At 40.9% G+C, this 12,967-nt stretch overlaps 1 protein-coding gene across 2 annotated transcripts in view; it reads right to left on the bottom strand.

The window, feature by feature from the left end:
- ADAM23 (ADAM metallopeptidase domain 23) overlaps positions 1–12,967 on the bottom strand; it is a gene marked incomplete at its 5' end in the record, with an annotated part of 135,807 nt that overhangs the window by 62,577 nt on the left and 60,263 nt on the right. For both annotated transcript variants that reach the window (XM_080933339.1, XM_080933340.1), the window contains 2 exons: positions 163–245; positions 7,211–7,274. In XM_080933339.1, coding sequence (XP_080789465.1) covers positions 163–245; positions 7,211–7,274 — 147 coding nt within the window. The remainder of the gene's footprint in view (positions 1–162; positions 246–7,210; positions 7,275–12,967) is intronic.

The following is a 12,967-nucleotide window of genomic DNA, read 5'->3' as shown; positions in this document are numbered from 1 at the left end:
AAGCAGACTTTAGCTTCCTAGAACTGCTCTGTATTTAATCCTCAACATATCACTGACATCGAAGGTCACTGATATAAAATATCTGAGAATTAAAAACTGTAGGGAGTGGATGGATATGAACAAGCCTGAAAGTCAGGAGAACCCAAGAAGAGTCCCACATACTGGAGTCCATTGCAGGTCGACAGAGCCACCCTGGAGTCCTTGACACCTCTGATGCTTCCGTGGTAGTAACAGTGCTCTCCGCCCTACAAACAAAGAATGCCTTATCAATTGTGTCTTAGACATTGCCAGCCCTGCTTTTGATAGTTCTATAGAGAAAGGCCACCAGAGACGAGAAAGCATGTGCACAAGAAACTCTCCTACTGAAGTCACAAATAGGGCTGGAAAAGCATTAAACATAAGAAGTTTGCATGTGTTTAATGGAGGAGAAAGGGGGCTTTGTAGGAAATACAACCAATGGAAAGATAAAGCTTGCATGCACTTCTTAAGCATGCATTATAGAAGTAGTTACAGATGTGGTTACACAAGAATTTCCTCTCTCACACCATGACTCTTCCTCTTGTGTTTATAGGCATTTAAATAAAAACTTTATACTGCTAATTTCAGAATCACCCCACTTTAGAAATCCTCTTCCTAAGGTTCTCTCCATGTTATCATAAAAGAAACACGAGCACCAAGCCAACCACAACCCTGTATCTACAATGCTGTACTTCTTACAAGTCCCACTCCACCAAGTGGAACCATATTCAGTACTGCTTTGTGATCGAGAATCTGAAACCAGATAGTCCAGGGACTTAAGGTAAAAACCAAACAATACTGATGTAATAATAAAATGACGCTAAACGATATTCTGCTATACTTATAAATCAGTGTCTTATTCAACCATCATCAGAGACACTTCCTCCTGCTGCAGATGAGAACAAATATAAAAGCAAGTAGCCAGACATTCCACAGAGAAGGAGAGACCTTGAATACTCAGCTCTAAATGGGATGTCTCCCTCCCCTCATTACCCATGGAAGAGGAGACAGAAGGAGTGTGCGAACCAGAGAGAATGAGGTACTTCAAGAAAACCAGGCCCTTTTAAATCAGCATGAACAAAGCTCATATAAACTCGGAGACATGAAAGCAGCATGCACAGGGCCCGCATGAGTCTTCACCAGGTCCTTCTGTTACGGCTTCTGGTTTAGTGCCTATATGAGATTCCTGTTTGTGAATGAGTGGGTCTGAGCCTTAAACCTTCTCTTGGGCGGCTTCTTCGTCTTCTTCCTCTTTCTCTTCCTTCCTCTCCTCCTGTCGATTTTGCTTGTTGAACTTGGATGTAATAGTTTTTGTTTTATCTTACATCTTATTTTGTTATACTCTTTTATATAAAGCATAAATGAACGGATAAATGAAAACGTAGGCACTAGGATAAAGGTTAATGATCGAACTGTCATTTACACCGGAAGAGGGAAAATCATTTTCCCCCAGTGCAGTGACACTGGGTTTATCGACTGTTCCTCATGGTCAGTGTAGTTTGCCAACAGTTAATGAAGGTCACAGGGTTTGGTGTGCTTGTTATTTGATTTCCGTTTATTATTAGTGTTGTTGTCTTTGGGGTGGTGTTTCATCTTGCTTTCTTGGTTTGAGGGGGCTTCGTTGTTTTATTAGGACTTTGAGAAAAAATTTAAAGTTGGGTGGGTAGGGAGAGGTAAAAAAATCTGGAAGAACTTGGGGGAGGGAAGATATGATCAAATATGTTTAAATTTTAAAATATTTTAGATAATGAAAATATTATTAAAAAGAAAATTATAAAAGAGCACAGTCAATGTATTTGCATTATATATATATATATATATATATATATATATATATATATATATTTAATTGATAGTAAAATAAGGCATAAAAAAATAAAAAGGTACCTCCCTAACACAGACTCTTGAAACCCTCTCTGGCCTTTCAGTCTGCACTGCCCATCTTGGGTTAAGCTGCTATTGACACTTATGTTGTGACTCTAAGAAGCTGTTTATAGCTGTGTTACAGTTTGATTACAGTATCTTTCTACATTTTTGATTTTGGGGGGGGGGAAACATTGTTTTGTGTCTTTGCTTATATATGCAATTAGCATCCCTATCTTCTAAGAGTAATCGAAAACTCTTCCTAAGTCAGTGTTGGCATGTGTATTTTGAACCTAAAGATAGACACGCGTGTGTTTGCCTCCAGTCCCCTCCATGCTTCAGTCCAGCCTACTGAGTTCTGGGTCCTATTTACAGATACCATTCAGGACTTCCTGGAACACTGAAGTCTTTCCTTCTTTGCCTTCTACACTGGACCTTAAATTCCCTGTCTTCCTCATTTACTGTCACTACCACCAACCTCCTGTTAGAGACACACAGTGTCTGCTACCTTATTAAAAAGTACTTATGGCCGATAAGTTTAGCAAGGACTCATGAGGGTAAACCTTTCCTTCTCGGCCCTCACAGTAGAGCCAGGTGTTGGGTAGAAACTCGAAACTGCCCATTACTTCATTCTGCCACCTCAGAGGCCTCTAGAGTCTTCTAGTGTCTGACAATGCTCATTCAGACACAATTCCAGCAAAGGACAAGGGATACATGCTTGAGTGGCTGTGGGGGACAAGGGGACATTTGTAGACTGTTGGAAAAACTACAGATAGGCATGGCCAACTGAAGAATGAAAATCTGTCAAAAACAAAACAAAAAACAACAACAACAAAAAAAAAAAAGGAATCTGAATCTCAGAGAGACAACTGTGTGCACGTTCATCTCAGCTGCATTTGCGTTACCAAGCTAGAAAAAATGATGGACGCATGAATGGAGAAATGTGTCCGCCACGGAATATCAACCAGCTTTGGAAAGAGGGAAATCCTGCCAGTGTGACAACATGCTCAGACACTGCTGATGGGCCCGTCCACTCAAGAGAAATGCTGGACAAACCCTCATGGGCTACATGACAGTCAAACTCATGGAAGCAGAGGGTGGAATACTGGTTGTCAAAGGCAAGGGGCAATTGAGCAAATAAAGAGATGCTAGTCAATGGGTCCAAAGTTTTAGTTATGTGGGTATAATATGGTGTGGTGCCACACAGTGACTAGAGTTACTACAGTATATCTTTAAAATCTGCTATAAGGTAGATTTTTTAAAGTTCTCCCGAACATGAATATCTGCAGGAAGTAGAAGATGTGTCTGTTAGTCAGCTTCAATGTGCTGATGCTTCCCCAGTGTACACATACCAAAGCATGACATTTGGTACAACCCAACTCTGTCCTACTCTTATGTGTAAAATCTAAGTTGCACACTTTTAATACACAATTTGCATTTTTCAATTATACTTCAATAAAGTTGGTGGAAAGAAACCACTTACAAAGGACCACATATTATAGGGTTTCATTTATGTTCCAAATAAGCAATTTATAGAGGCAGAAAAGTAGATTAGCAGCTACCTACGATAGGAAGGAAAGCCGCTGGGGAATGGCTGCTAATAGATAAGATGTTTCTTTGTGGGGTGGTGAAAATGTTTCAAAATTAGATTATGTTAATGGATGAATAATTTTGCAAATATAGTAAAAACAATTTAATTGTGTACTTTAAGGTTACATAAATTATGCCCTAATAAACTTATTTAAACCAAAGAAAACATAAATATGTTGGCTTTTAAGTGAGTGAAATGAAATCAACAAAGTTGCTTTATTGTACATTATAACACACTTTGTGCAAGGAACAGTGGAAAAAATCTAATCGTAATAAACCCTGCTTGTCTAGGTATGCAGAAGTTGCTCATGTGCATCTGCAAACACCTACCTCGTGCCCAGACCATGAACTTGGGATTTTCGGTTTTTTGTTCACTTGCTTGTTTTTGTTTTTTTCTCTCTGGTTTCTGTCTTTGCTTCTCTTTTCAGCCCACTTTCATTCAGTAAAGTAAATGTAAAAATATGTACTTCTCATCTAGGAGTGGGAAGGAATGAGGGCTGCCTGGCACTGTGAAATGGAGAGACCATAACAGTGCCTGTTCTCTTAATACCTATGCATCCGGATTTTCATATTGACTCTCAGAGTACTTTAAGTATCCACATCAATATTTTACCTCAAAGCCCTCACAGGTTGTTTATGATTCCAGGCTCTTCTGGTCAAATAACAGCACACATGCCATTTTCCCAGCCCTCAGTTCTGGAATGAACAAGATGCCTTGACATTCATTGCTACGTGTTAGCTTCCTTTCCTGGTGCTCCTCACAGAAGCTTCCTTCAACACTGCAGGAGCAAATCTTTATAACATTCATTTTTTTAAGTGCTTTTAAATTTCTGTATGTAATGAGGAATGTGAACTTATGTGAAATTTCTCAAAGTTTCAAAAGCAAAATTTGTCGTTGTGATCAAAAGTCATAAAATATATACAACTCTTTGATTCAGGGAGCCTTTTTCTTAAAAATTAAACTTGCAGCAATTACTAAGACTGTGTTCAGACCCCATCTAGGAAGTGTTTCCATAGGAAACACTAGGCAAGGGTGGAAGCCAACTAAATATCAATATATATTTAAATAAATAGTAACAAACAAGTTAGAAGAACATCATACATTTTTTTAAATAATGATCTTGCAACAATAAAAGATTTCATGTATACTGAAATATTTATAAGAGCAATATATTTTGTAAATCTTGCACAGAATGTGTGCACAGCATATGCTTAGGGTTTGGTGCATATACATTTATATACACATAAGAAAAAAATCAGGATGTTACCATTAGTCCATTATCTATGGATGAGTAAATTTGGGCTGTCTTAGAGGAAATGAAAGAAACGAATGAACACAAAATCAAGCTACAGTGAATGTACCTTCTTTGCCAGAGTTGATGCAGCTTTTGCTTTAAATATGTTATAACCACAGGAGGCTTGGAATAGCTCATTAATAAGAAGGCCTCATTTGGGGTACCTCAAATGAACTCCTTATACCAATTAGCTATTGTACTTCTAAAAAAAATTACTGAGCTTCTGAGAGGAAAGTTTGGGTCAGGTTACTGCGGCTGCAAAGGTGGCCCATTTGCTGAGTCTGGAAAGTCCTTGTGTGATCTCCTCTCTTCCAGGCTCATGAGTCAGCACGCAGAGTGCTCAGAGCACCGGCACAGCCAACCACAGCCTCGTTTTCTACAAATGCCAGCAAGCACCATTCCCGCACTTGAGCTGTCCCTGGTGGTCCCTCTCCACGGAGTTAAGTCTCGGGGAGGTTTGAAACTCCCAGATGCAACGGGAGGAGCGGGCTGACAATGGTAAGATGCTCCTGGCAATGTACCCACCATTAATCAGACAGACCAAGTCCTGAGACACGCCATGGCCATAAGCAGTGTTTCCAATGACACCCACTTATAAGTGTGTGCCAAGAGGATATGGGCTAGGAAACCCAGGCCCCCTGGCTTACGGCTTTGCAGGTCTGCATGTGAAAGTCATCACTGCTATGCTGACTTTCATTAGCCATCAGCAAAATACAAATTGCATTCCCCACCTTTACTTGTTTCTTGCTTCCTTCCCAACGTCTACGGTTTACCTGTGCATTACCGAATGTCCATGACACCTGGACAGCCACTAAAAGAAAGTCCTAAGTCCTTTTCTGTGCTCATTCTGTGCACTTCCTGCCTGACTCGTGGAAAGCACTTGCTTGTCGCACATCACCAGTAATATTTCCCTTGCCTTCACTTAACCCCATTTTTTTTCTTTATTCATCCTTCCTGGTGAGGAGAAAAGATCACCTCCCCTTGAAGAATTTCAGATATATGAAATCACCTTTATGTGACAACCTGTGATGACCCTGAGTGGGTTTGCCCCCTTCTCTGTACCTCTGTGTGTTTCACTTTACTGCAGGAGTAAGAATACCCACCTCATGGACCTGTCTTGATGATAAAGTAGGGAAGGGCCAGGGCTACAGCTCAGTGGTGGAACATTGTCTACCATGCTCAAGGCCCTGAGTTTGGTCCCCAGAAAGAACAAACAAATAAAATTTTAAAATAAAACAAAATTGGGTACAACAGCACATGCCTATAGTCTCAACATTTATGAGACTAAGGCAAGTGAACCTCAAGTTTGTGGCCATCCTGGGTGTGGTGTGCTGGATAGATATGATCCCCATAAATTCAGGTGTTTGAATGCCTGGCCATAGGGAGTGGCACTATCAGGAAGTGTGACCTTATTGGAGGAGGTGTGGCTTTGAAGGAAGTGTGTCACTGCAGAGGTGGGGCTTTGTAGTCATAGAAGCTCAAGTCTGGCCTGTGACACTCAGTCTCCTGCTGCCTTTGGATCAAGATGTAGAACTCTCAGCTCCTTCTTCAGCACCATGTCTGCCTGTACACGGCCATGCTTCCTACCATGATAATGGACTCAACTGAATCTCTAAGCCAGCCCAATTAAATGTTTTCCTTTATAAGACTTGCCTTGGTCACGGTGTCTCTTCACAGCAATAAAACCCTAACTAAGACAGTAGGTTGCAGGCCCTCAAGAAGAGGCAGGGGAAGAATATCCCAAGGTCTCATTTTGTAAAGTGCCTTTTACCCTTGGGGATCAGTTGCCTGCACTAAACTGTCACTGTAAGAGGTCACCCAACCGTATAATTCTGATTCGATGACCATGATGCTGGCTGAGCATCCCTAATCCAAAAGCCTCCAAAACTCTGGAGCACCAGCTTGACAGCAGGAGTGGAAAATTCCATACACAAAATTGTTTCGTGAACAAAATTATCTAAAATAAACAAGATTACCCTTCAAGCTGTTTGTACAAGGCATAGGTGAAACATGAATGGATTTTCTGTTTAAACTAGAGCCCTGTCACCAAACTCAGGCAAATTATTCTTTAAGAAGTTTAAAGCCAAAGGACTTATGGTTCCAAGTCTTTTAGGTAAGGGATACCCAAATGGTATTTTCAGTGCTGATAGAGACTACAAATCTCATTTGGCCATTCAATAAGGTAATAGATGTAAAAATCAAAACAATAAAGTTCTGTTATGGCCCTGAGTATAGAGAATCAAATGCTGCCTCCGCATTTTAAGTTCTCATGAATTCTTCCTCAGTAAATTAGTTCCCTTGCATAGGAGGCCAAGTGATCTTCTTGATACGCATCAGAACAGCACAGTGAAGCTGGTACAGTGAGCCTTGGTCAGCTGTAGGATGAATGTACTTTATTCTGCAAGAGACCCGGCCACTAAACTTATAGTATAAGGTTACTATACCTTAGAGTACATCTGCTTCCCATCTTCATAGTGGATCTCCACGTAATCAGAAGAGAGCAAACCACTGCAAAGGAAAGAAGATAGAGTGACTTCTGCAACCAAATGCTGAAGGCTTAAAAATTGCTCAAAAAAAAAAATGGATGACAGGGGCATGAGAAACCACAAATCTGCAGTCCATAGTTGGGGCAAAGGAGGCTGTGGTCAAGTCTTAAAACACAATCCAGCAAAAAAGAAAAAAAAATCCTCAGTCTAGACTCAGAAACATAAAACACAGGCAATCGAAAGGATACCCTCAGATTCTGCACCTAGGGGACCTGTCAATCAAAACTACTGAACCAAGTTCATGTGGAAGACAAGCCCTATTACTCACAGACAGACAGACAGACACACACACACACATACACTCACTCACTCACTCACTCACAATTAATGCTCTAATGGAAAATTTTAAGAGTGTAGATTAGTTGGGAGAAATACAGAAAAGTAACTGGCAAGCACTTCCCATAAAGGCCAGATAGTAAACACGGCTCTGCCAGCCATGTGGTCCCTGCGGCCACAGTCAATTCTGCCATCAGCAGTACATAGACAAATGAGTGTGGCTGTGTCCTGGTAAAGTGTTATTTATGGAGAATGATATTTGAATTCCATACAGTTCTAATGTACTATGAGATAATATTACTTTGAATTTTAAAATTCATTTTTAAAAAAACGCATAAGGCCATCAAGATGGGCCAATGGACAAAAGCGTTTACCACACAAACCCAACAACCTGAGTTCAATTCCCAGATTCCCCCAGTGGAAGGAGAGAACCAACTACTGAAAGTTGTCCTCTGACCTATGAGCATGCATGTATGTGTGCACACAGAGTATATTCATCAGACCCAAGATCATGTTTAAGATAAATTTTAATTTAAAAGTTTAAGAACATAAACATAAACATAGAGTTTACACCTAGCACAGCCCATGAATGGAGGTGTCAACACAGACAGGTCTCACTAACTTGTGTAAAATGAGACTATCAAAACCATGAAAGTCACAGGGCACTGTGAAGATAAACCTGACTGAACCACAAGCACGCAGATCGTGAACCACTTGGCCTAGAGATCATCAGCATTGGGGGTTCAGTGTCGGGCACTGTGGCTGTCACCACTGTAACTTTAACTCATCCTTTCTGAACGTACCCTCCACTGTAAACATGGGCAATAAGCCCTTGGTTGTGGGGGTGGAGGGAGACCTGAGTGTGAGCATTCTTGGTAAGGACCAATGACTCAGACCCATGGGAACTGCAAAACCCTTCTCTGGTCTGTCTGGAAATGTTGACTGTGTATACAGAAGGTATCCAGGTAGTTTACTGCCTGAGGTTTGCCCCTAACAGAGGCCTCCTTCCTAGACTAACCACTTCTCGCTCTCTGCTACTTATACTAACAAACACCATGGGGTTGGGGCTGTTGAGCAGATTCTTCTATCCAAGCATTCATGGTGCTCCTGATTCCAGCTGTTCTGTACACCCAGTCAGGTTTTCAGACTCAAGTATAGTGCAAAGTGCTCTGTACCCAATGCAGAGGGCTGGGTTAGGACACCTGGGTTTCTGTCCATATGTGCCACCAGGAGTAATGAGAGGAGTGACAACTTACCTTTTTGGGCCACTTCCTCCATGTAGGAGGCATGAACACATGCCTGAACCATTTATATATACTATATGCAGATCTTTGTTCCTTCTTCTACAAAAACGAAGGGATACAAAAGATGATCCTTCACGTCCCTTCCTGATAAAATATATTGACTTTCCAGAAGTCACTCAACAGCAGGTTTACTTCTAAGAAAGCATCAAACTCCTCTAGCCGAAGAATAGGAAGACTCTATGGTTCTGCATATGTCAGAGCGATGTCCGATGGGAAAAGGTGGTCAGGAGCCTGCCCTGCATCTAGCATGTCCTATGTGCATCAAAGGACAGCCTTTACAACACAGAAATAAAACAGAGGTCTGTGGTGGTTTGGATGAGACTGGCCTCCTTAGGCTCATGTATTTTGAATACTTGGTCCCAGTTGGCGAAACTGGGAAGAATTGTGAGGCATGGGACTGAATACTGGAGCGGTGATCCGTGAGGTGAGTAGAAAGGATTACAGGTTGAACAGAGGCTTTGTGTTAAGTTGGACAAAGATGGCAGGGGAGGCCAAGGCTGAGGAGTGTGGGCACAGTGCAGGTGAACAGAGCTGTAGGCAGAGAACAATCCTAGCAAGGGAGGATGGAAAAGGGCTTAAGACACTGTAGGGTTACAAGGGGATTTGATGACTTTCTAAAGGACATGAGATGCCATATTGGAAATTTCACAGCACAGGTCTCAGGTGAGGAGTCCTTGGACCTTAATACCATTTTGAAACCATCAAAAAAGGAGAACAAGAAATATGAGGCAGTGGATTCATAGTAGAGATAAGAAAGGAAGAGTTAGATGAAGATCTGAGACAGGCTTTAGGTGTAAGAATAAACAAGTATAAATAAATATAAAAAAAATACACATGAAGTTAACAGCAAATCCCTAGTTTAAAAAATAAAATAATCCATAAGACAAGTCATGACTGAATGAAGCAATTCCCTGATTTCCTGTGGGGATAGGCCATGTTGTAACAATATCTACCACCTTCAACCTACTTGAATGTTGGTGCAATCTCAAACAAAATCTGAAGAGTTTTTTAACAAGACAAATGACTCTAAAATTAATCTTAAAGAAAAATGAGTCATTTTCTCAAATAAATTAACAAAATCTGGTCTTTGTGTCAATATTACAGGAACTTAGATGAAGAACAGGAGTCTGATCTTCAACCCAAAAGGCACAGAAAAACATCAGTAAAGTCTAAAGTTCAGATGAGAACATCCTAGGTTTAAGAATGGCAATGAAATCTACAAATAATACAGTGGAAATCTGAAAGCCATCAGGAGGTCATAAGGCAGGAAACAAGTCCAAGAAGGGAAGAAAGAATCAACATCTTTCAGTCATGTTCCTAAACATTGGAGGAAGATAGACCACCACCCATACCCTATAGCAAACCACAACTCTATTGATTAAGGTTGTATATGTTTAAAGTCGAGCTGTCTTAGTTAGGGTTTTACTGCTCTGAACAGACACCATGACCAAGGCAACTCTTTTTTTTTTTTTTTTTTTTTTAAATGCTTGGTTTTGCTTACATTTGTATTTTTTTATTGAATATTCTCTGCATTTACATTTCAGATGTTATCCCATTCCCCCAATCCCATCCCCCCTTGCCCTCCCATTGCCTCCATGAAGGTGCTCCCTCTCCCAACCACCCTCTCCCACCTTAGCACCCTGGCATTTTCCTACACTGGGAAAAATGAGCCTTCCCTGGACCAAAGGCCTCTCCTCCCATTGATGCCAGACAATGCAATCCTCTGCTGCATATGCACCTGGGGCCATGAGTCTCTCCATATGAACTTATGGTCCTAGGGACCAAGGCAACTCTTATAAGAACAACATTTAATTGGGGCTGGATTACAGGATCAGAGGTTCAGTCCATTATCATTTAAGGGGGAAACATGGCAGCAGACAGGCAGGTATGGTACAGGAGGAGCTGAGAGTTCTACATTTTCATCTAATGGTTGCTAGCAGAATACTGACTTCCAGGCAGCTAGAATGAGGGTATTAAAGCCCACACCCACAGTGACACACCTACTCTAACAGGGCCATACCCTCTAGTAGTGTCTCTCCCTTGGCTGAGCATAAACAAACCACCACAAGAACAATACAGTGAGTATAGAAATCAGGGTAAACACTTTGAATATATGACCTTAAAACCAAAAGCATAAATAAAAGTATTTTTAAAAAACCTACAAAAATAGAGACAATTTGTTAAAGCAACCTACATTTCAAAACAAATGGATAAAAGAAAAATAGATGCAAAACAAGTTTAAAATATTAACTCTTCAAAAAAAAAAAATACAAGAACAAGAGAAAAGCAGACAAAAGGCAGCCACAAAATCAAAATCAGGTATCCAAGGAACAACTCATGCAAAAACACAACAGGAAATGCCAAGGGTGATCAGTCATATACAAATGCACAATTATAATACCAGTAACAGACTTAAATAACATGGAAGGACATTTACTTAATCCCTTTATAAAATAAAAATGAATGATAGTAGGAAGCACTGGTGCAAGGGTGTTAGAGAGCTACCACTCCAGAGGGACATTTAGCAAAGGATGTCAAAGCCTATGGTGTTCACCCGCTAATCCAGGAGCTCTGCCTGGGATGATTTGATGAGGAAAAAAACAAGGTAAAAACAGCACTCGCTTTCTCTCACACACACCTACGCATACATATATACATCACACATACTCATATACGTCCAGAGTCACACACATCCCCACTCACATTAACATCCATACTCACACTCATGTACACTCACAGTCACTTACATCCACACTCACACACAGCCATGTGCACACTCACCACACATACACACACTCACACACGCACTCACTCACTCACACACACACACACTCATACAGACACACACATATATACTCACATACACACATTTACACTTACACTCACTCGCACATATCTACTACCATCCACACTCACACCTACACTCATGCATATTCACATTCACACACACGCACAAAAGCACACACACACACACACACACACACACTTACATAGATACAAAGTGTTTGTTGTATGCTATTTTACAGTCGCTTGGAGAAATTACCACATAATCAATGAAAGAAATCTGTGAAAAATCTTCGGGGTGTTTAAATGCATCATTCATAAGTAGAAAAGCTGACAAGAGCTACACCAGCTCTTACTTCCTGCAGAAATTCCCTATCATTTTCCTTTCTCTCTTTTGCTTACCAAAATGTTCTTCAGTGATGACCTTTCTTTCCTATTCTTCTTTTGAGACAAAGTTTCGCTATGTAGCCCTTGCTGGCCTGGAACTCTGGGGAACTGCCTGCTTCTGCCTCCTGAGAGCTAGAATTAAAGGTGAACACCACCACACCTGGCAAGGACTACCCGTCTAATGAGACACCAAAGATAAAGCTTTATATTGATGCCAAAAAATATGATGCATCTAATTTTGTGCTAAAGTACATTATCTGTCAATTGTGTGTGCAGCATCTATCAATTGAACTCTGCTAAGCCCCCTAAATCCACAAGCTGAAAACAAAAAACTTTGTAAAAAATGTTATTTTGTATACGTGTAGCTAAAACACTAGCAAATAAAACTTTTTAGTTTAGTTTTTAAATTTTGCATACAGTGTGCTTCGGTCATATTTCCTCTCCCCCAGCTCCTCCCAGATTCTTATCCACCCACACCATGTCATATTCTTTCCGTCTCTTGAGAAACAAAAACAGAGCCAGAACACATATACACATGAAGAACAAAAGGAATCTAAGGTCCGTTGTGTGTTGGCCACCTGCTGCTGAACATGCAGGAGAGAGTGGGGTGGTTGGAAGGCAGGTTTCGGACAGTCCACGGGTTTACATTAAGCAAGGGACCTTTCGAAGGAATGGATGAGAACCTGGATTTGGAAAGCTACATATAAAAGCTTAAAGCAGGAGTTACTTCCTGTGTCCACAGAGAATCCGAGGTCTTTAGGACCTGGAGCAGGCTGAACATAGAGAAGCTCCTTTACTGGGTCAATTAGAGCCATCAGCAAAGTAATTAATGTTAGCAGCAGGACAGAGCTGCAAGAAACCAGCACACACGCAAGGAAAAGGTCTATGGGCACATGAGACCCTG

This window comes from Micromys minutus, assembly GCF_963924665.1.
Source record: "Micromys minutus genome assembly, chromosome: 19".
In the NCBI taxonomy this organism is placed as follows: Eukaryota; Metazoa; Chordata; class Mammalia; order Rodentia; family Muridae; genus Micromys; species Micromys minutus.
Note: the sequence above shows the minus strand (reverse complement) of the source record. Positions and strands in the feature narration are given on the sequence as shown.